Source organism: Pteronotus mesoamericanus, unplaced genomic scaffold (assembly GCF_021234165.1).
Source record: "Pteronotus mesoamericanus isolate MK-2021 breed Mesoamerican mustached bat unplaced genomic scaffold, CSHL_Meso_final contig_26, whole genome shotgun sequence".
Classification (NCBI taxonomy): domain Eukaryota; kingdom Metazoa; phylum Chordata; class Mammalia; order Chiroptera; family Mormoopidae; genus Pteronotus; species Pteronotus mesoamericanus.
The window spans coordinates 4,867,912-4,892,805 of record NW_026555109.1 but is presented as its reverse complement, the minus strand read 5'-3'; the positions used below and the strand labels follow the sequence as shown (position 1 = coordinate 4,892,805).

Sequence of the window (24,894 nt, the reverse complement as noted above, 5' to 3'; positions counted from 1 at the left end):
AATTTGCCTGTTTTGTTAGGTTAGATTGTGGTGGCTGGTGACAAGACTGTATATTAGCATAGATGAGAAGTGAATTTAATGTTGATGGTTACAGAAACAAGTAATGACTCAGGTGTGATTTAAGCAGAGTGATTTCTGTATACAAAATTATTTGATGATAATGAATTGTCTGTCTAGAAAAGGCATAAATTTTCCCATGTTCATCTGACTCTCCCTACCAAAATATATCTTGCCACTTTCATTTTAGTGGTTGCCCTTTTAACAGTCTGTTTCTGCAAGTACGTGTTTGTCATACACCTAGTTCATATTTTGCAAACAGCACTTTAATTAGGATTCCAATAATAAGAACTAAAGGAACTTGAGGTTTCCTTAATGGTTTAGATGCTTCTTTTGAAAATGTAAGGTGGAACTAATGTTGGTCCTAATCATGTATTTTTTTAAGGTTTACTAATTATAATGGTAATTTTTCTTTTCCAAATTCACTTTTAACAGAACGCTCTGTTAGATGGCTCCAAGAGCAATCAGCAAGCCAACTGATGCTGGACCTAGGCGGGAGAGGGTCCAATGTTGGGGCCCGGTGTTGGCGATGGGGGACTTCAAGAGGGGAGCTAGCGGAGACTGCAGTGACACTGCCCTCCCTGGGCGGGTTGAAGCATCTCACTGGTGACGGGTCTGAAAGCACGTGGCTACGTCACGGAAAGCCAGGCTTTTCAATGCAAACTTCAACTCCTCCTCCTCCTCCCTCTAATGCCTGTAACTCACAGCCGAGGCCGGGCGAGGAATCCGGAGGGGAGATTTTCCTCATGCACACCGTTGTTGGAAACTGGGAGAGTGAGAGGAAGGAGGAAGGGGATCTGTGGCGCTCTCTACCTACTACGAGCCTGACCAGGGGAGGAGGCACCTAGATTTGCATCTTTTCTTCGTGGTGATTGAGAACTGCAGGTTCAGTCCGATCCCACTGGGCACTGGAGATTGATTATTAAAAAATCGACACTGGGAGAAGGGAGGCTCTGTCTTCGGCTGTCAGGCTAGATCTCGGAGGTGGTATTGGTGTGTGAGTGTGTGTGCTGGTGGTTTCTTTCTTTCTTTTTTCCTTTCTTTTTTTCTTTTTTTTTCTTTCTTTCCTTCCCCCCCCACCCCCCCGCTTCTCTCCTAGGGGCTACACAATGGCAGTCTTCTCTCACTGAGATGAATCCTGCTTCGTCTTCTGCAGACCCACCCATCCTCATAGCGATCAAGTAAAAGGCTATGGTTTTCTCTTTGGGGATCTTTTGTGCATTACTGTTCTCCCTGATTAGTTCTGGTCTCAGTTGGGATTTCTTTGCATTTTTGTTTGGCTTCATGCTGAAAAAGGATTTTTCCCCCAACCATTTGGTAATAATCCAGTGGTGATCAAGAAGGATAAATCATTCACCCTGGCCGAAAAAAAACAATCATTGAGAAGTCTCAAAGAAATATACCACGTGAGGGGAAAAAACTGGGAGAAGATTCGGAATATTATCGTTTTTCCTATGGTAAAACCGGTGCCCCTCTTCAGGAGAACTGATTTCAAATTATTATTATGCAACCACAAGGATCTCTTCTTTCTCAGGGTGTCTAAGCTGCTGGATTGCTTTTCGCCCAAATCAATGTGGTTTCTTTGGAACATTTTCAGCAAAGGAACGCATATGCTGCAGTGTCTTTGTGGCAAGAGTCTTAAGAAAAACAAGAACCCAACTGGTAAGCAAAACATGCATCATGTTATCTTTTTCCTCATAATAACCTGTCTGTTGCTCATTGAGCTAGATCTGCAGTTCTGCTATGCAGAAAGGCAGGGGAACAGAAACGGAACCAGGACAGTGTTGCATATAGAGGTGTTGCATGGATAAACAAGTAACAGCTGGATCGGCGTCTGTGAGCCAGATAATCATTATTAGCTTCTCTTGGCTGTGACACAATCCATAACTGGGAGGGAGGAGGAAACTTTTTTAAAAATGTTATTTGATTGTCGATGTTTGGTGGAATATTGAACGGCTATGGCTTAAGGTTTTGACTGAGGCAGATGAAGCTTCAGTAGTTGCCGGGAAAAAGAACCGTGAGCTCCCCTTACTTCTGCTGCAGGTTCGGAGGACAGAGGTTGGTGCCCGAGAACCTGTTCTAGACCTTCTGATTAGCTTGCACGATATCCACCACCCCATCACCTCTACCCAAAGTAAAAGATGCCCCCTCCCTCGTGGCCCCGCTCCTCCATCAGCCCCCGCCTTCCTCCCCCGTCTGCTCACGGTGCCGGACTATTAACTCGTTCCCGGGTCTGCCTCCGACGCCTTCTGCTACTGGGACTACTAGAGCAGCAGGGTTTAAATGCCTGGGGGGAACCCCAGACCGAGAACACAAGTCCGGCCTCCTCTAATATATGTAATTAAGTCCCCCCCCCCCTTTAAAAAACAGTATCAAAGCCTCTTGTCCTGGTACCAAGGGTGGGATCTGTGTCAGCCTCCTGGTGATCATGCGCCCCCATTCTAAAAGGCTCCAACCAGGAAATTTGCAGTACATTACATAAGAAATGCAAATGCAGACGATTCGGGGAGTTGGTCCCCGGGTTCACTTTCCGATATTTCAGCCTGAGGTGTCTGGGGTTGGCCACAGGGCTGTGGGAGAACGTCCAGGGAGGCCAGGCCGGAGGGCTGCGTGGTGGTGGCGGCGCGTTGGCGAGAAGGCTGGGTTCAGCGGGTCAGAGAGCGGTGCGCGCTGGCATCGGTGGTGTGTGGTGTTACCCGGCTCGGTTCAAGTTGCGGAGGAACTAGGGACCGGGTGTTTGTGTGTGGGGAGGCATTGGCGGGGGCTGGGGGCGGGTGTCGGGGGCTGGGCCCTCCGGCAGTGGCAGCCTAGGGGCTGGAGCCTCCTAATGCTGGCACTGCGGTGTAGTAGATCATGGCTCCACACAGCCTCCCTGACGTCCGGAACTCCACCGGGAGCCGCGATGACACCCGGAGCCCCAGCCGCTGGGCAGCAAGTGGCTGTTGTCTCCCTGTCTCCGGAATCTTGCAAATACAGTGTAGCTGGGGTGGCGCGCTCCGAAGGGCTACGCCTGCGGTTGCCGGGTGCGAGAGGAGCTGGAGGTGTGGGTGTGGAGGCTGAGCACCGTGTGCCGCCCCAACTGCCGCAGAAGATGAATTGCAAGTTGTTTGATTGCCGACTCCTAAAGGGCAGATGCTCCCGTACTGGAGGGGGACGCCTGGGCAGTTGCCCCCAGCTGGGAAGTTTGGGTGGCTGTTGAGGCTCTGGGAGTAGCCTCTGCCTGCTACTGAGCGCTGTGCTGTAGTGGGCTCTGTGCCTCTGTCCTGGAATTCTCATCTCTGTGCTCCAGTTTACCCTGATTCTCTCCGTCCCCCTCTGTTCCTGCCTCTTCCTACTCCTCCCTCCCCTGATCTATTACCCCTTCTCTTTTATCTCCTTAGCGTTCAGCAACTCTGAAATGATACCATCATCCTGAACATTACTCAAGGAGAAGGCAGCGTTGTCACCTTACCATTCGTATTTACAATTCAATTTTGAGGTCTACCCCAACCCTTGCCGAATCCTTGATCTTTCCTAGCTTTGCGACATTATCTCACAAGTTAGCAGTGAACACCGTTTTTGCAAGACTTCCCAAAGTGGGACAAGCCAAAGTCTGTAGCTGGGAGGGGAGGAATTACTCCTTTATACAGTAAAAACAGCCGTTTTTGAAGCCTTCTTATTTTCCTCTGAAAAGATTTAACCCCCATCTGAAAAAGCATTTTTTAAAAAGACTCGACCTTTTGTCTAGGGACCTTGAACTCAGTCCCTCCGTAGTACCAGAGAGGGGGGAAATAATTCAGCACGGAATAGTAAGTTTCCTTAGTGCCCTTTAATTCCTTTTTTTTTTTCTTTTGGTAAACAGTTTTACTGGAAAGACTAATTTTCCCCAATACAAGATGCAAGGTCTTTTTTTACATCTCCCTCACTTCACCCACTTTCATTTCTCTGAAATAAAGTACATATTTTTTTCTTTCAAGGCAGTTTGGAAGGCGCCAAAAATGACACTATTTTTAGACCAATTTATTTTGCAGCTTATGAATGTTAAAGTATTTGGATATGAATTGATGGGTTAATTCAAAATGTGTTAACAACATCACCAACTATTATAACAGGATAGTTTAGTCTTAGATTGACAAAGGTTAGTGTTCTGACCTCAGAGTTGGAACATTTTGAAACTATTCTAATAATGGGACATTAACGTTTCCCATTATTAATCTTACCTTCTAAAAGTCTTTGCTTTTTGAGCTGGAATCAAACTCAAGCCTAGTCATTTCCACTCAGTTTTGTAATTGGCAAGTTCCATTCTCTTCTGCTATTAACATTAAGCCTAAAATCATTTGCAGATTTTTGATCCTAAGATAGGAATACAACTAAGAAGTTAATTGGGTAATTAAAATAAAACAAAGACTAAAATCCTTTTGACTTGTAAAACCAAAAAGAACAGACTGACTAGTACCTATTATGTTATCTTAAATCTAAAATGAAGACAATTAACTGGTTTCAAACTAGAAGCTTGGCAGAATACCACAGAACAGCAGTACTAAAATCATGAATTTGGTGCAGAAACTTATTAGATTAATTTTCTTCCCAATCTTTGCAAGTTATATAGTAATATACCAATTATTCCTAATTCTTTAAATTGCCAACAAGTGTAGGTAGTTTGGTTAAGTAGTACTGGGAGGAATTCCAGAGCACTGTCATATGATCAGGTTGGTGTGAAAATAAGCAGCTAATAGAGCCATGAACTTAAGGGCGGAGTTATTCATTTACCCAAGTTAGTTTTTAAATAAGAGGTGTTAATAAAATAGTTTTTTTGAAGTTGTTCCTTTGTAAATCATGGAGGATATATTTGCACAATATGTGCTTTTAAAAATAAATGATAATCATTTATAAATCCTGAAAATATAATTACCTTAATTAAAATGAACAAAATCTCACATTACAACTATTATCAGAGAACACACACACACAATTTAAATGTCCTATTTTCCCCCTACTTTCCCAGCTGAGTGATAGCTATATGTTTAGATTAAATGTTTTCTGCTTCAACTTTCACTGTATGGGACTATATTTTAGGCAAATTATTAAATAGGAATACTAAATCCAAGGCACTTATTTTGCCCCAGAGGAGGGCTTCATAAGCTTCTTTAAACCAGTAATAATAGTTTGGACTGGTCAATGTATATCACAAGCCAGTGTGAGAAATAATCTGGGTCATTGAACTTTGAGTGATGGCTGCTAGGAAAGAAATGTGGTTACGCCAAAAAAAAAAAAAAAGTCCACAATAAAGATAAACACTAAGGTCCTGTAATGGATATTTCTTCAGACATATAATATATAACAAGCAAAGGAAGCCACAGACCCTCAAATACATACAACCACTGAACCACACACATGAGACCTCCCAAACTTCCATGGAATTATAGGATTTTGTAAAGCACAGGTTTTAAGATAAATAGTAATCAAAGTTAATTTTAGTGAGTGTCAGTGGCAAGGAGGTTAGGAAGCAGATGCCCTAGACCTACTTTTGCAGAGGATATTTAGAAAGTTCCATACACTATAGGCCCTGAATGTGTCCTTTCTGAATGCAGTTTCCCTCTCTGCCATGTAACTTTGAGATGAAACAAATAGGGCTTGGTATAGTTCATTGACACTTTCTATTTCCTACTTGTTTTGGTGTCTTTCAGCTCCGCTTTGCTGTTCACTAAGCTGTTTAGGTGCTAAAACATCTGGTGTGTCACTGTAACTCACTTAACTATAGTTTATTCTTTTAAAGCTACTCAATTTACATCTAGGGCTGTCATGCTGTTTAGAAGTGAGGAAATAGGGAGAGAGGGAAGAAAAAAGAGTAAACAATTTTTACTCCTCCTTCTAAGCCTGCAGAATCATCCTGGGTTCCTGTAGAGCTAGGTGAGCCACAAATGGGCCACAAATCTGAATTTCTAAACACTGAACATATACCAGATGGACAGATTAAACTCAAACTGCATGGCTGGAACACCATACAAGTGTAAGGTTCTTCTCCTTTCCACATACCTTTTTTTTTGTTTTTTGCCTATTATCTTCTTTCTTTTTTACAGTATTTATTTTAATTAAAAAATTTTTTTATTGTTCCAATACATTTGTCTCCATTTACCTGCCACCACTCTCCCCTGTCCCACCCTTCCCCACCTTGGCTTCATCCATGTGTCCTTCACAACTGTTCCTTGATCTGACCCTTTCCCTTCCCCTCCCCACTGCCTCCCTCCCTCCCTCCCTCCTTCTGGTCTCTGTTTCCTCTTTCTTTCAATGTTGCTAGTAATATTCACATGCTTGTCTTTTGAGTGCAATTTCATCTAGTAGGAGCTGGGTTTGAATTCCATCTAGGCAGCTTTAGTTACTGAAGTTGCAAAATGAGTTTGCAGAGCAACGCCACTCCATGAACCAAAGGATGGCATTTTAAATAGACTTCCACATGTTGACTTGTGAGAGTGTATTTTTCTTATTTGAAATTTATATCTAAGTTAACAAGCATGAAATCCAGTGTGTGATAGTTTAAACTTGGTTTTACTGATAAAGATGACTTTAGCTGTACCCATTTCCAGCCTGTTAGACAGCATCTGTAACCGACAGTATTTTTTTCAAATGATGCTTTGCTTCCAGAAGGTGCTAGAGCTAATTCTATACTATATTTCACTTTTCCCATAGGGGATCATTCTTTTAAAATGTTCAAACCCAGTCTTCCATGTTTTAGCAACACAAACGTTGGGAACTTTTGAGAAGTGTTGTTACACATATGGTAGCAAGAACAACAACGAAAGTTTTCACTCCTTTGCACATTTTGGCGTCATAATTCGTTCAGCTGACTCATATGCTTTCTATAAATACTGTGTAAATGTCTCAAAATGGCAGTATTTATTCAAAATAGTTTCTTATGCCTTAAAGGATTCAGTTGGGACGTTTGAATGATATATTTGAAACATTGCATTGTCCCTGTATTGTTAATAAAATCTTTGAACTTAAGTTAGTACCATCTCCAGGAGGGATTGTGGATTAGGGAAATTCGTACTGACACATCTACCTGCCCAGTGCCATAGTCTGGGTGGTTTTAGTTTGTGTATTGTACCAGTTTTAGTTATGAGTTGACCCTGAGCACTGAAGGGCAAGGATTTTTCTGAGGGAGGCTTCTCAGTTTCTCCGTATGCCTCTAGAGATACACTTTATGCTATTTTGCCTACTAAGGACCAAGGATGTCTTGATTTTTTTTTTTTTTTGTATTATTTTCCTAGTTGCTGCAAACTACTTTTCTGCTGTGGTCAAAATATAAATGGTAGGATGATGAAGGCAAAGGTAGTTGAAAGAAAGCATTCTCAGGGCCTTCCTAAACATAAAGGCAAAAAGCAGCACAATGCAGACATGTTTTATAGAGAACACGGAAGTTTTTGTTTATATGATCTACTGATACCATCTAAGAAAGTCACCCAACAATTGTTGGGGACGATTGCCTTTACCATTGTCCCCTGACAAAAACTCTGGTTATGACACAGAGCAGGTTTTCGATACATTTTTTTAATTAAATGAATTAATAATTAAAAATAGGGCTCTCTGAGAAAGGTAACTTCTTTCCTTCTGGCATGCTCAACCTTTAAACAGCAAATGTTAGGGTACCGTTCATTTCCCGCTGCAAGAGGGAAAAATATCCATTTTCTTTTTTAGTCTTTGATTTTCTTCTCCTTAAAAAGAAGATAGTTGCAAAAACAGCTGTGTTTATTTTTCTTTTATGAAGTCCTTTCTCTGAAATGGTAACTGGGACCCTCCCTTGTGGACTGTTTTGGTTTGTGAGGGTGCTGCTAAAGCCTCTGGTTCCAGTAGTTTGGAAAGCAGGTGCCCTCCTCCAGTTTGTTTCCGGTAGCTAGTAGAGAAAGTACTAGAGAATACTTTTCCTGTATGTTTCAAAGCATTCATCTTCAAACTTGGTAGTTCCCTGCACTTCCCACAACCGCACTGATTGATCTATTCAGCTTCCTCCTTTCCGGGACCACTGTCAAAGGTGCAGGGCGCTGGGCTTCGGTGGCCTCGGGCGGGAGACTCAGAGGTTGTGTCAGGGAGAAGCTTTTGCAGAACGCGGGGTAGAGCCCCTGCTTTTTCAGAGCGCCTGTCATCTGCTTTTTTGCAAGCCGAGAGCTGGCCACCTCTGCGGCTGGGATCTCTTTCCAGGAGTCAGGCCCCTGTGTGATATGGCCGAAGCCAGGTTCAGAGTCCGCCTAATTGATCGCTGAGAGGAAGGCTAAGTAGGCCAGGAGCCGTCTTCCTTCGGGTATGACCCGCGGCCAGACACTCCAGGACTGGCCACCACACTTCCTTCTCGCCTCCAAGAGTCTGGGCCTCCGCTGCGCAATGCGGCGGAAGCCGCCCGTCCGAGCCGCCGTAGCGCGGGAAGTTTGTGTTGCCACAGAGATGACCTCTGACCTTGGGGGTTCTCCGGGCTTGGGGGAGTTTAGCAGCAGGCACAGCCGTTGCTACGGAAACCACCTGGCCGGAAGCCGTGGTGCTGGCGCGACCCTGCGCGAGGACCAGGTTCGAGGCCCTGTCAGTGCGTGGGTTTGCAGTCCACGAGGCCCCTGTCCACACAGGGGCGTCCCCGTGCATCACGGGAGCGAAGGGGTGCAAAAGAGTTTGGTCCCAGGCCGCAGGTGTCCGTCTTCACCCCACCGCCCTCCAATGTGCTCGGGGCCTGAGAAGAAAGGGGACTGGGCAGGAGGAAGTCTCTGTCTCGCTGGTGATTGCACCCAAGCTTAAGACAGAGAGAGGATGAGCAAGAGTGGTCGCAGTTTCTCTACTAGCTACCGGAAAACCAGGGGTGGCTCTTGAAGTTCTGTGTGCCTCAATATGCATGGCTTCGATTATTATGATAATTGCAGGTCGGCCCCAGCTCTCCGGTTCTAGGCTTCTGTAACTTTCCACCCAGTTTGGACTGTAAGTGAACTTCTCGCCCTTCCCTCTATCTCTCTTGGGCTTTGTAGAGTATTTTAGTTGTATTCTAAAATCAGAGACTATCAGAGATGGAAGACCATCTCAGGGATCATGAATGACCTGCTCCTTTTAGAGGTGTGTCAACTCCTTCATAGAGGAGGAAGTGACTGTTCCAAGAGCTAATGTTGAATTGTAGACACAAGCACAGCAGCTTTGAACCTTGGAAAAAGAAACATGGTATTTTACAGGTGGCACCACGAAGACTTCTGCATGCAGTTTATAGAGGTGAGTGGTTGGTGTTGAAACAGATGGCATTCCATTAGATTCATTATATTCCCCAGGTCTTTTCCTATCTATCTCTAAACATTTTTGAGGAGTCTCTCTACATTGGGTTGTTTTTCCTTCTATCACTTTTGGGCTACCAGGAAAAAAAAATCACAAATGTTTTAAATCTTTTAAAAAAACTTGATTGTAAATTTGGAAATTCAAAAAGACTATCTTGATGGCACGATGATGCAAAACTCACTAGTTTATAAAAGAACAACTGGATCCAAATTGTTCTGTTTCTGGCAGATGGTATAAATTAAGGTTACCTGCACAGGCAGCTTTAAACTTTTAAAGATTTTTTTCATTGGCCTAGTTTCCAAATATCCTTTCTTTCCAACAAAACTTACTTCCCTGAAGTTTGTATTTCAGAGATGGACTTCAGTTTTTAGAGAAGACTGGGTAGAACATTTACATTGCAAAGGCACAGCAAAAGAATGCAAGTTCCTTCAAGAATGATTTTTGAAAATACCTACAAGTCTTTGTAGATAAATAGGGGAGGTGTTGAAATTGGTAAAAAGGATAGATAGACTTTGAATTGCTTCTAGAGCTGTACTTCTTTTCTTGTAAAGACTCGATTTATAACACAATGACAGTTTTTAAATCCTTGAAGATTTGGGTTGCAACATTTATGACATAAAAGGACTGACCACTCATTCTCTTTCATTATTGTCTATTTGCTTCTTTAGATCCAGGAGAAGGTCTTCCACTGCGATGGAAATCAAAAGATTTCTGGGTTCTAAATTTAGAGCTGTTTGTCTTTGGAATGTCTTTTTTTTCTTTTTTCTTTTCCATCCGTGTATGCAGTTTTATTTAGTTCAGGGGAGAGGGCCTAAAAAGTGTTCCTATCAGGCTCTGAAAATCAGCTTCTAATTTGGCCACCTTTTAATCATAGGACTACTTAAAAAAAAAATCCTTTTAAATATCTCGTCAGGTTTCAGTTGGGACAAATGTTAAATATTCCTGGCATTACTAAACAACCCAGTGGATGCAAGAGGTGTCCCCGAAGGTACAAAAGATACCATCCTTCCACCAGCCAGAGCCGCTCCCAAAGATAGCCAGAAGAAAGACTTGGACAATTCTGCTGGGGTATGGCAACAGTCACTAGGACACTAGCCAAAAATAGATTTCAACCTACATTTCTACCCAGCCATATCTATCAACTAATTGAGTGAAGCCCACATTTCTTTCTGGACATATTTTGGGGTCTCCCAACCAGATGGTTACATGGCAAGTTCTCAGGACACATGATGAAACAAATAAGGAGGCATTAACTGTCCCTGGGAGAGAAAGATCAATAACAAATAGGAGTTGGAAAGGCATGGACAACATGAAATTTTACTTTGCTCTCTCTGCTGGGCATTCATTGCAGACAGATCCAGGAGAACTGACTGGTAAGAATTCTCAACCTTTGCTCAGTTCTGCCAGTTTTTTCAGGATACCATCTGCAAGCTCTGAAACAAGTGGTAATTAGAGAGTGTAGCTCTTGTATATACCAGAATTTGGTAAGGTTTTGCATTAAATATAGTTTTAGTTTCCCTGGCTGTTTAGGTAGTGGCTTGCTGGAGAATCTCTCAGAGTCCTGTCAATCCTGAGCAGGGCCTATTTGGGGGTTCCCCTTTGAGAGTAGATTTTGGAGCATCTATAAGGTCACTAACTTGGTAGACTTTTGTTTGCGGTCTTATCGTCTCTTTAGAGTGGAAAGGCAATTCAGATAGAGGATTAATAGACTGTGAGTACTCAGATAAAGGAGGATAGAGGGGAGTAATAGAAATCATGTCAGTCTTACAGTCTTTGTTTTAGGTATTTCTTGTGTCATTAATTTTTCTTTAGCCATTTGTAAATTAATCTTTTCATGAAACTATTTTGAAATCTTTAAGCCTTTTGGAAGCTTTTATGCCAATTAAAATACGTATCCCATTCTGTTTGTTTGACTTGGGAACCTTTACTTTCAAGTGCTCTTATTAAATGATCTTGTCTAATTGAAAACATATGCTTTAAAGACCATTGTCATTCTAGGTTGTCTTAGTAAGATTTTTGTCTTTTTTTGGAGATATTCCCCCAGCTCTTAGGACCATAGTTCTCAGACATAAACTAAACAGGTGGCATGCTTAATTCTTTGAAACTTGAGAATACCATTTCTATAGCTAAACCTTGGGGTCTTGAGACCACATTAATACCTATGAGGAATATGTTGCTGGGTTGGAAATTTTGTGGTGTTTTACAGCATATTTCATTGCATGGAATTTTTTTTTTAAGGTTGGTGGGTGACTCAGTGTTGCTCTAACATCTTTTATGACCAGCTTATTGTAGTCTTATTGTTAGGTGATGAGCACTCTTAACAGATTTTAAGGCTCAATTTTGTGCTCAACAATTTTGTGTCTTTGCTTTCCAAGATCCTCATTAGCAAAAGATTTATTTCTTTCATGAGAAGATTTTTTTTTATAGTAGCAGATGCTACTATATTGGCTTTTAATGATCCAACTTGTGTCTACTTAGATTTTGGTGTGCTGTTGGCCAGAGAAGTCTGAGTTTCCTGCCTTACTTTATTTCCCTAAGTGCTCCAGCTGTTTATGCTGTGTGCTAACCTTGAGACTTTGTGAGACCCCTATAGCGCCATCTTGCTTTCTTTAGATTGAGGAGTACCCAGTGTTTTCCCTTAAAATAATCTCTAATTCAACCAGACTGAATATATAGCTGCTTGTACCCAGTTTCTGGCCCTCCCAAAAGTGTTGACCTTATAGATGAAGTAGGCCACAAACCCAAAGGTGGTGGCTGAGTAAGTCTCACTATGAAAATATGGTGCCTCTTACACCCCAGTTTTCTATCCAGAAGGATTAGGACAAACTTGAAGAGCTCATAAAACAAAACAAACAGAGCCCAATCTCAGTGAAGCTTACAGGAGATCCCTAAGAGGGACCAAAGAGGCAGCAAACCAAAAAGCAGTTGGTGGGCACCTTCATCTGTATCTAGGAGCTTTCCCAAAATCTTTAGTACCTGTCTGGGTCCATCTTGTTGCCAGAACTGTCAATTGACAAAACTAAAACAATTTATTAACAAGTTTGATGTCCGTTATTCAAGTGAAAACAAATCATGGGGGAGTACAGTACCTCACAAGTAATGGAGCATTCTTCCTGAGAGATTATGGGCAAGAGTGAGTTTTATGGAGTGCATTAGAAGAGGCAAAATGGAAACAGTGCGTGATTATCTAGGAGGTTGGGACTTCCTTGTAAGGCTAGCAGGTGCTATTTTCTAGGATAACGTAATCCAGCTAAAGCTGAGTATGAGGATTGTGATTGGTGTACATTAGATTTCCTTGATAGGTATTTCCCATAAGTTCAGGCTGACTTCGGTTTAGATTTATGACCTGGGCCAGGCCAGCAGGGTAGCCCCCATTCTGTGGGTCCAATTAACTTTTCATTAGTCAAAAACAGATCATGTGTTCTATGTGATGTACACATTAGACAATTGTTACAGCTTCAGTGTGGAAAATAGCTTTGAGTGGGGCAAGATTGATGGTAGAAAGGCCACAGAGGAAGCAATGAAAATAGAAGTGGTGAGGTTCAAAATAAGGTGGTGACAGGTTGGAGAGAAAGTGGAGTCCAAATATTTCAGTGGTCAGTTTGAATTTTGGAAGTAAGGAGAGAACCGGTGGTTCCTACCACAGGTTTTTGATTTGGACAACTCCTATTGATCCTGATCTACTGGCCATTTGCCAATAGAACACCCCTGTCTCCTCAAAACATGGAGTAAAAATTTTGCTTTCTTCACACTGCCTATGTTCAAGGGGCTGTGGTAGGTTTTAATAGAAAGTAGAAAACTAAAAAGTTTCTCTTTCTAGATCAAAATTTCAATAGGCAGTTCTAGGAGAGTTGCTCTCTGACAAAGAGTACATTCTCTTGACTTTGAATCTGGAAGTAATTATTTACAGGCAATATGCCATACAATAAAGTCAAAAAGATTTTTCATGATACTATACAATTCTTCATCAAAAGCATATGTTTCTGTGCACAATACTTTGTTCAGTTTGAGGATTCAAGTAGTGCACTTAAAAGCCAAGTTTTCAGATTAACTGTTTAGGCCTGGGAAAAAAAGAGAAGGAAGTGTGAACTTTATTGAATTTATGTATGTAAGTATGCACACCTGTTTTTTAAATAGAAATGAATGTAATTAAAATGTCTTCTTCCTCCCTATAACATCTTTCTGTGCAATTAGAGTGGATCACTGAAGTGTGTGGTAACCTCTTCTGTAATGCTGCCTCTTAGATAAAGTGTAGTTTGGGAGGGATTGTAATCTCTATTCTCTCCACTTACATGGGGCACATGATATATGATTTTTGTGCTTTAAAGAAGAAGATACATGAAAATAAGAAGGTTTAAAGACTAAAACAATAGTAGGGTTAAATTTTTTTTTTAAACACATTTATTTCAAAGTCTGAAACATCTTTTTTGGTTATGTTACTGTTGTATACCAGGTGCTGTAATTCTTAAGTAACAAAAGGAGTTGGCTAGGAGGCCCCAGTAAGTTTCCTAATTAAACTTTCAGTAGTCATCATCATTTTGCCTCAACATTTTTGGTGGGTCAGATTGAAACAGTAACCGACTATGTTCTTTTCTCCTTCATTAGAGAATGACTTCTTTCCTAGGAATTTACATTTTTATTAATCTAATCATTTTTCTTTTACATTTAAATTGTCAACTGACATGTGCATTGACATAAAATTCCTTATATGTTAAACATATAATCATAGATATAAAATATTGGAAATACTTTTAATGGATTGGATACTGGATATTAGAAATATTTTAATGATGCAGTAGCAAAACAAAAAAAATAAAAAGGATAGAAATTTTCATCATTAATGCTTATTGTTTATTTTCTTTTTTCTAAGTTTAGTCCTTTTAACATCCTGGGAATAATCTTAGGGAACACAATGCAGAGGTGATCTGGTATATCTGTTGTACATATGCCTTAAAGGGGTTGTTAGCCAGGAGCAAACATGCTCAAGATAGAGTGTGGCCAGATCTTCAGAGCCGTGAAGTCTGGTCAGCTCTTTTCTAACCTCTTGCCCTTTGCTTTAGCAAAGAACTTTTCCATCACTAAGAATTCACTCCTTTGTCCCCCTTCCCTGGTATTTATACTATTATACTCCAGATTTTGTCCTTTCTTCCATTTTCTTTAATTATATGTTTCAAAATTTTGTCATCAGTGTACTCTTCAGGCAAGGTTGGGATTAGAATTCAATTGGATTCACAGCTTTCACATGTGTTACCTCAGGGGGAAAAGGCAAAAAGAAGACTAACAATACAGTTGTCAGTAAGTAAAAGAGACACATCTGTCTAAACTTGAGAAATTTACCCAGAATAGCATTTATTTTATTTTATTTCTTTTTGTGCTTCAAATAACATTTAAAAAACTGTGATGTGGATCTATTGCTTTATTGGGTTATATTATTAAATTATTTTGGACTATCATTATAAATTAATATTCTACTTACTATTACCACTAATTAATGCCACTCATTAGATTTTAAAAAACATATTACTCTTCTACTTTAACAGCAACATTGAATTATTTTGAATCCTGTGTTACCATTGTCTATGCTCTAAGTAAGAAATAATAGCAACTAATTTTTGGAGAATGCTTTCTATGAACTAGGTGCTTTACCTACATTACCTAATTTAATCCTCAAAATCACAGGAAGGAACTTTTGTTATATGTATGTTAAAAGATGAAGCACAGGCACGAAGAGGTTAAGCAAGTTGCCTAATGACATTCAGCTAGTAATTGAAATATCTGGGTACAACCCCAAATAGTCTTACTCCACAGTACATGCTGTTAAATCCCTGGATAGCAGCTACCTCTCTAAAGAAGATGTTCAAAGAATGGATGTGAAAATGGCCAGCACTGTCTTAGTGTGCAACATAGTCACTGTTAAGATATTCAGAACTTATAATACTTTCTTATTGAACATAATTTATATACATTAAACACACACAGCTCTTAATTGTAGCATTTGATGTCTTTTGAATATTGTGTGTATCCCTTTAACTGTCACCCCAATCAAGAATATTCCCATCAAAAAACTCTCTCTTGGTTCCATTTAGTTCACATCCATGCCTCTTCTCAGAAGCAACCACCGTTGTGATATCTCTCACTCTACCTTAACTTGTACTAGAACCTTATATAATTAAATCATGGAATCCTCATACTGAGTTTGCTTCTTTTAGCGCATTTTTGATATTGACCCATATCGCTGCATGTTAGATATGTAGAAGTTGATGTGGTAGTCTCTGTTTTTTTTTTTTTTTAACCTAGAAGCTAATTGAACAGACTCACTTTTACTTAATATCCAAAAATTGTCCAAAACTATGAAGGATTTGAGAGTTGATGCAGCTTGCAAGCTAATGAGTTAGCCTGTTTCAGTTATTTCAATGCTGACTAAGGACAGGAGAGTTCTGAGTCAAGATAAAAGACTTTGTTACTCGGGGAACATCAGGCAGCATGAGCTTTATGTTCTCATTGGTTCTCCTTGTTCCCAAATACCAGGGGCAATGCTGAGTTGGCCCAAGTGGATGCTTATACACAGTGGGTTTGTTTCACAGCTGAAACACTCTGAGCTCAGGCAATTCCCGTTTTTTAAGGAGTTTCTAGCAAAGCTGCTCAACTTTTGCCCTGCAGGGAGGTGTTATCTTGAGGGAAGTACTATCCTGGTCAGGAAACAAACCCATTCTTGTAATTTAGAAGGAGGCTCTATTGCCAGATTCTGAGGTTGTGATATCCTTGGAAAGATAGTCTGAGACAAGCTATTACAAGATATGCAGAAATTCCATGGGAAATTTATCACTTAAATCTGTTTCTGCAAAGCAACCGTTTCTTCTCTTTTTATTCTTCTCAGGACTGACATTCTTATTTTTCCAAAAATAAACTTAATGTAGAGAAAAATATCTGTTATTTGGAAATTAAAAAATGACCCTGAGGCTTTGAGAAGATAGATAACATATACAATCCTATACAATAAACTTAATAGCTACTGAAAGATATTTAAAACATTCTGTAAAAAATTTGGTTCTTGGCCTCTAAGTATTTAAGCTAAATGTACGGAGAATACTAGAAATGAGGGCTCCTGAACAACTGAAGGCTAACTGGAGTGCTGTAGGAGATCCATCTGGATGTAAGGGGAAGACAGATAAATCTTTTAGAGAAGTGTGTGACCTGAGCTAACTCTTGAATGCATGTGTCAGTTGGCAGGAGAGAAGTATATTTTTGGCAAGGGAGTAAAGTGAGTGAAAGTCAAAGGTCCAGTGAAAGGTACATGTTTGGGGATTTGTGGGAATGTTATTGGAATCATATTTTGGAGGATTGGGGGAATCAAAACTGGCAGGAGAGTGAGACTGGATATGGTAAAAATGATCTAGAGAACATTTCCAAAATGGGGAGTGAAACACTTGAGAACCTCTCTATTACATTTGAAAAGTGTAACTTTCATAATTGATTGTGGGAGGGGTAGTACAGGAAGGTTAGAGAAATTTCGTAATAACTCAGTCAAGTGAAAATGTCCTTCCATTAGCTGGAGGTGGGAAACAGGAACTTGGATGAAAGGATGGTTCTTCTGAGTGGCAAAATATGGGCAGGTGAAAAATTACCCAGCAGTTGGGAAGGGATAAACCAAAGACATGTGGAGAAATCATGGAGCAAGAAGGGAACTGCTTCCTCTAAATTCTGAAGGTGTAAATGAGAGTTGTAGGGGGTCATTGTGGAGGCTGATGGGAAGGTGGCTTCAATCATAGATAATTTGTTGAGAATGTGACTGGAAATATTGCTATATGCTGTTGATAGTTACGTGTAGATAATAGATGAGCATATATTATGTTTTAAAAAATATAACTTGAAACCACATTATAGTTTAAATTCTGTTGTTCTGGTGGCTTTATTGGCTTTCCAAATAAGGGGAGTATGGTTTTGAATATTTGCTCCAAGGTGTAGTACTAAATATCTTTCTAGTACTTAAATACTTGTAGCAACAGTTTATTTCCCTGCAAGATGATGTTTTCTTGTGAAATTCCACAACTAGGGAGTGCTAAAAATATCACAAGCTACTTGGAACTGTAACAGCGTAGACCACATTTTTTTTTCTTATAATAATCCTAACATGCTGTTCTGGATCTAGTTGTAGACATATGTTTTAGTAACTCTTGATGACCATTAATGGATCAAAGATTAGTAGAGAGTTTCATTAAGGAATAAAATTTTCTAAAACTACAACTTTGAGAACTGATTTTTGATTTTCAACTTCTTTCTGTTATAAAATTTGAATTGTTTTTTAAGGGGTCAATATTCGTCTCTTGGATATCTTAATGTGTAAGAATGCCATACAATTTATAAAAATAATTTTTGTTAAAACAAGAGGAAAAATTAATTTATTAATGGCTATTCAAACTTTATAAAATGTAACTGATAATGTTTTATAAGCAGTAGTTTCATTTATTTGATTTAAATCTAACATTCTTATTGGACATCACAGATTTTGAGAGTGCTTTTTACAGGAACACAAGCATAATTTATACAAGAAGGGGAAAGGGGTTCATTTTGAGGGGCAATAACAATAGTAAACACACTGTGCTGGGAGCAAATTGGCAGCATAAACGTGAATTCTATCATTTTAGTGGGTGAATGAGTAAGCAGTTTAATCAAACACTTTGCAAATTATGGTAAAAGCAGTAGACAGCTGCACAATGTGAAGGTCTGAATACTGCAGCGTTAACTAAAGGGGCTGAATGTGTTGTATTATCATAGCTTTGAATAAAAAATTAAAATGTATACCCTTTGAATATAAAGACTCCACTTCAGAATCATAGTCCAAGCTGTGTCATATGAACAGGCACAGAAATGTTCAGTTTTCTATCCAGTCTCCCTGGTGCCCACTAACATATATTTCTGAGAGCCTTGAGAAGAGGGGATTAGTGTCCTGCTCACACTGTGAATCATTATCTTTCTCTCTTATTTTTATTATCCAAAGCAGAATGAGCTGTTATCTCTATGAATCGTGATAACAGTTTTTGCCTAACTATGCTCTTCCTTTCACTGTTATCAGTTTAAATATAAGACAGATCTTTGAATCTTTCTTTCTTGTATCCTTTGAAATTTATAATTAGTAGAAATACTTTTAAATATTATTGTATATTTTGTTAGTTGCTATTCTTATCTCCACTTTAAAATTACAGGAAAATTAAGGGAAATGATAGAAGTTGGTACTGCTGATCAATATGGCAAAACAGGTACAAGAACTTCTAACAATACATAAAAGTAATTTTTAGATAATACACATTTTTTCAGGTAGTACATAATATAGCAATTCTTATTGCTATATTATATAAGGGAAAGGTAACGTATTTTGAGCTGCTGAATAATAAAATACTGTTTTAACTAAGTTATGGTTTGAATTATTCCAATTCGACAAGTAAACACTGTTGGATGTATTTATGGGTATGGATGTATGTTGGACATTTAGTTCATGGCTAAATCCTAGATGTTTGTGCATCAGCCGATCTGTGAGCCATTAGAATCTTTTACCCATGAGAGCCATTGAGGAGGGTTCATATTAACAGAAAATGTGAGGACAGAAAGAAATAACCAGGAAATAGAGTCATTATAAAATAACTAATACGTTATATATTTTATGTTTTAAAACTTGTAATTTTGAAATGAGAAAACAGAGTATTTTATATCCATAGCAGTCCATTTCATAACTTTAAAGTAGCTTTCGTTGAGATGATTTTAAATTAAAATTAGATGCTGACATCGATGACATAGGAGACAGTGGCTGGACAACACATTTTAAAATTATGTCTATCTCCTATATCAGGTTTACTTGTCAGGTATCTTGGTATTGGTAGTTAAGGATTGGTTTACTGTGACAAGAACTTTAAACTTCTCTCAAGTAAATAGGCCCCAGAGATAACTTAGAAGTCAGAGTTGTTACCTCTAAATATATTTCATACTTGACAATAGGTGCCAATCATTTTTTATTTTACAGTTTCCTAAATACTTCTTTGATTCTTCCATACTTCCTCATTAATCTTCTACCTCAAGGAAAAGAAAGGGAAAATCCCTGGTTATTTGATTTTAAATGCTGCCATGCACTATTTTTTATTTGTTTTGTTTGTTTGGTTTTGGTTTTTCTTTAGATACTTGGTAAAGAGAGAGGAGAGAACAGCTTTGATTCTAAGACTCTTAAAATTAGTCACCTGTAATCACCTTGGGGACTGCCAATTTGATTAGAAGTGATAGTTTAATAAAACAAAGTTGGTAGACTTATGATATATATCTGCAGGAGTAACATTTTACTAATTTCTTTGCTTACTATTGTAGAGTGCAGTAATGTTATAGTGTGATCTTTCATTTTTGTGGTTCTGGTGCCATAGAGCCAACAAAGAGGGCAGGGAGGGCTTTCTAAAGGGAATCAAATTCTGACTGAGTCATTATATATAACATCCTCATGTCTAACACACTCTTATGAATAATTGTCTCTGTCCATTAATTGTAACTATCTACTTCTCAAGAACTACCATTAGAAATAATGTAACAAAGATATTATTAGAAAAATAGCTTTGAATATATTTTAATTATATAAAAAGTTAATCATTGAGAAACAATGGTTACTTTAATAGTAGCAAATTTCTTGAGCAATATCTTGCAGCTGATCATGGTATATGAGTGATGGATACCATGATTGAGAATGGATATTTTAGATTTTAACATTTAAAGATTGGTCTCTTTTTTAAGAAAGCTATTAATATGATTTTGTATCATTTAAAAAGTGTGAAGTCCTGTTTCAGTCATATGCAACACTGAGCACTTACTGGATTCCTTTTGTGTGAAGAATGTGCTTGGCCCAATGGATGATTCATGAAGACAAGATTTGAGGTTTTTGTTTTTTTTTTTTAGGGGGAGTAGAGGGTATTGGAAAGTTGGATAAAAATAGGAAGGTTGCTGGGAATGTCATTCCTGGAGCTAATAAAACAATATTGATAGAGACAGATAAATAAGTTGATACACTCTTCTTCCCCATTTTCCTTTCATTTCCTTTTTCTCTTTGTCACTGCCAGTCAAGTCACATGATGCTACTCATTGGATCAAATGAGGGATGGATTTGGACTGTATTCCAAACAGGATGAAGAGCCCATGGCTGCTCTTAAATAGCATTTCATGATAAGTTGGGTATATTTTTAAGTTGAAAAGTACAATGAAGACAATAATAGCTGTGAAAAAGATTATGTCTTGGAGATTGGTTGATTAACAATGCCTTTGGGGTTTTTGTGCAGTTTTGTTCTTTTAAATATGTTCGCTTGACTGTCAATAGGCATACTTGTCTAATAAATAATAAGAAAAGTTTAAAGAACATTTCCTGTAATATAAGAAATCTAAAATAATTTCTGTACAATTATAATATAGTTGTAATTACATTTCTGAAATCCAGATTATGTTATAAATATTATTTTTAAATAACTCTATTGAGATATAATTTACATACCATAAAATCTACCCTTCTAATGTGTATAATTAAATAATATTTGGTATATTTGCATACTTGTGCAACCTTCATCACTGTCCACTTTTAGAACATTTTCATTAACTTAGAAGCCCTACACTTACTAGCCTTCACTCCTCATTTTCACCTCCCCCTGTACCCTGGCTACCATAGACATCCTTTCTGTCTCTATGGATTTGCTTATTCTGGATATTTCATATAAATGAAGCCCTACACTATGTAGGTTTTTTCATTTATCATGTTTTGAAGTCTTATCTATGTTTTAGCATGTATCAGCACTACATTTTGTTTTATTATCAAATAGTATTACATAGTACGGATATACCACATTTTGTTTACCCATATTTCAGTTGGTGGACATTTGTACTTGTTCATGTATATATGACAAAAATATATATATTTTATTTTATTTTTTTACTGCCATAGATAATTCTGTGAACATCTGTGTATAAATTTTTATGTGGACATATATTTCAGTTCCTTTGGAAATATACTAAGCAATACATTTGCTGGATAAGATGATAACTCTATGTTTAACATTTTGAGAGACCACCAAACTGTCTACTAAAGTAGCCCCACCATTTTATATCCCCTCCAGCAATATATGAGGGTTCCAATTTCTTTACATTCTTGCCTGCATTCGTTATTTTCTTCTTTTTTTCTTTATAGCCATCCTAGTTATTGTGAAGTAGTATGTTATTGTGGTTTTGATTTACATTTCTCTAATGGCTGACAATACTGAGTATCTGTTTTTATTGATTATTTGTATATCTTCTTTGGAGAAATGTTTGTTTAAATCCTTTGATCATTTTTGATTGGGTCATTTGTCTTTTCATTTTTGAGGTGAATAGTTCCTTATGTATTATACAAGTCTTTTATCAAGTAAATGATTTATAGATATTTTCCTCTGTTCTGTGGATTGCTTTTTTCACTTTCTTGGTAATATCCTTGGAAGCACAAAGTTTTACATTTTGATGAAGTCCAATTTATTTTTTTCTTTTGCCATTTGTGCATTTGCTATCATGTCTAAAAAAACCATTGCCTATTCAAATACCATGAAGATTTAATTCTAAGTTTTCTCCTGACAATTTTAGTCCTTATATTTAAGTCTATTTTGAGTTAATGTGGCTATATGGTAGAAGGTAGAGGTCCAACTTTATTCCTTTGTTAATATTTGTTAAAAATCTAATGAGACATAAATCTCATTTTAAATTAATATATAAATAAAAGACCTCTATAACATTCTTAAGTTATTATTTTTTTTAAAAGAACAATCTAAAAATATCTTGGTATTTCAAAAAATAAATTGTATATTACATGAAAGTGTTATAGGGATATGGTAAAATTTTTTAGTAACAATGCATGCCTACTTTTTTCTGTAGATTAGTTTATAAACACTTTAGAAAAATTAATACCCTTGTGAAACTTATAAGCTCTTTTAAGAAATTAATGCCCTTGTGAAACAGAACACTTAGATTATTTGTAGGCATATGTACTGAATAATTTTTATCTATTTATCTTTGATTAAAAATTGCTCTGACTCTGTTTATTTTTAAAGTATGAGAATTTCATTAGTATACTGATAATATGATACTATATTTACATTTAATTTATCTACTTATTGTAGCTTTGCTGTTAATGCAATGAAGGTCAACATTCACTGTGAGATAGAAATTATATTTCTTTTATTTAAATTTATTCTGGTTCACTTAAATTGCTCATGCAGAACTTAAACATTCTTTGATATGAATGTCATCTTAAGTTGTAACAGAACAAACCCTTCTGCTACAGCTTGTTGTTGTTTGTTTTTAAAAAAAACCCACTGTTTTTCAGTAGATTAAAACCCCTGTAAATAGATACAGCCTCTCCTAAAGCAGATAGACATTCTCAGTGTCAATCATCTGAGGAAAGGTTCAACCATGAACTTGGACTCTGCAAGTGGGAGTTAACTACATAGGAAAGGAAACTTTATGTTCTAATACTTCTCGGGGGTTTAGATATTAGGTTGCTACATGCAATTAGGCATTTTGGGCAGATTAGAAGCTGAGTAGGGAGGCATACATGTACTGAACTCTAAACTGAAAACAAGTAAACTATATGATAGGTTATCTAGTTTCTTAACATATTCTATGTTAATTTCCTTTGTTATGTAACACGAGGCCTTGCCTTGGTTGTACACTGGGGAATTAAGAGAAGGGCTATTTACTTTTGCTTGAACCAGAGTATTCAATTCAGAACAGTGCCAATATTCTCTCTTTTGAAGCCATCATTCGCGAGATACTCAAAGGGGAGATAAATCTCAGGAGACGAAAATTAAGCTATAAGAGACCCGTTGGATTTCCAGTGAAAACTTTAGAAGCACTTGGTTTTATTTCCTTAAGGAATAGGATAATAATTCTCTCTAAAGATTTTTTTTTCCTGATATCAAAAAATGTTTTATTTTAAGTTACATTGCAGGGAAATGTGCAATTATGTGAGATGACTTTTGACTCACCTAACTTGTTTTACTTGGGCCCCTAAATGTTAAGAACAGAGTAAAATTGTTAATATCAGCATGTTAATATGCTGACACTCTTTATTTTTAGATTTTATTTATTTATTTTTAGTGAGAGGGGAAGGGAGGGGGAAAGAGAGGGAGAGAAACATCGAAGTGCGGTTGCCTCTTGCACACCCCCAACCGGGGACCTGGCTGACCACCCAGGCATGTGCCCTGACTGGGAATGGAACCAGTGACCCTTTGGCTCACAGTCTGGCACTCAGTCCACTAAGCCACTCCAGCCAGGGCAACATGCTAATACTCTTTTGCTTTAATCTAAATGTACATTTAATATATATGTACATTACCTGTGTGTATAGGTGATACACAAATAATTGAATCATAGAGATATCTCTTTGCTGTTCCTTTATCTCCAGTGACAAACATACTGCCTGACACCTAGTGGGTTTACTCAATGAATGTTGGTTAGAAAAAATGATTTCTCTGGCCATATTTTGCTTAATATGCTTAATTTAGACATCTCCAACTGGAACTTGAAAGTTGAGCTCTTAGGAAAATAACCCCTTTAGTAGTGGTTTTAAATGATGTTATTATAATGCTAAAAGTAAAATACTTAAACATCTTGATTTTGATTTTCCTAGATATTTCTTTTAAACAGGAAACATAAAAAAACTTGATATTTTATGTCCTTCTCTATATCATAGAAGAATCTTCTGATATAGGTGTGAACCAGATGATTTTATCTCCTTTTGGTTTGTGCTGGCCAAGATGTCCCCAGTCCTATTGATCTAGAGGGGCTAATTTTGTGTAACCCCTGTCTAAAGGCCACTCAGTGTCTCTTTTTGTTCTCATTGTTTTCCTTTGACAATTACTGTTAGATAGTTGTAATATATATATATTTACATATATATATATATATAAAACTGATACAATATAAATACAGCATATAAGTATGAGAACTTTGGAGTTAGCTGAAGATTGGAATCCTACCTGTAATTTTCCTGTACCTCAAGTTGTTTTTGTTTGTTAGCTTGTTCTGTTTTTGGTAGTAGAAGGAGAGTACCTCCATTATATATTTGTATTGACTAAAAGAGGATGTATAAGTAAAGTACCAAACACAATACCTAGCATATAGACATTTATTTATTAGTTTCTTCCTCCCTATTTCCTTGCCAGATACAATGCCGGTTTCTTTCCTACATATTCCAGTGAGTGACCCATAATACAATTATTGTTTTTATTAATATAATATTTTAAAGCATCTAACTATAGCTAATGCTTTAGGGTACATAAACATACTTTCACCACTGTTAAGTGGACTGACATAAATTTGATGTGTGCCTTCTTAAACATAGTTATCATAATCAGGAAAGTCATTGAATTAAGATGAAATGGCTGTAGTTGCTCTATGCTAACCTGGGCCGAATTATGAATCTACCAAGAAAATGAAAATCACTGTTGAACACAAGAATTTAATTTCACGGCATTCTTACAAGTGCATGATGCTTTTCTTCACACCTTCTCAAAATACAGA

At 37.9% G+C, this 24,894-nt stretch overlaps 1 protein-coding gene across 2 annotated transcripts in view; it reads left to right on the top strand.

Moving 5' to 3' along the window:
- Positions 1 to 1,158: 1,158 nt before the first annotated feature.
- Positions 1,159 to 24,894, top strand: part of FGF14 (fibroblast growth factor 14) — a 768,907-nt gene continuing 745,171 nt past the window's right edge. For both annotated transcript variants that reach the window (XM_054574361.1, XM_054574360.1), the window contains exon 1: positions 1,159 to 1,719. In XM_054574361.1, coding sequence (XP_054430336.1) covers positions 1,512 to 1,719 — 208 coding nt within the window. In that variant the 5' untranslated portion in view covers positions 1,159 to 1,511. The remainder of the gene's footprint in view (positions 1,720 to 24,894) is intronic.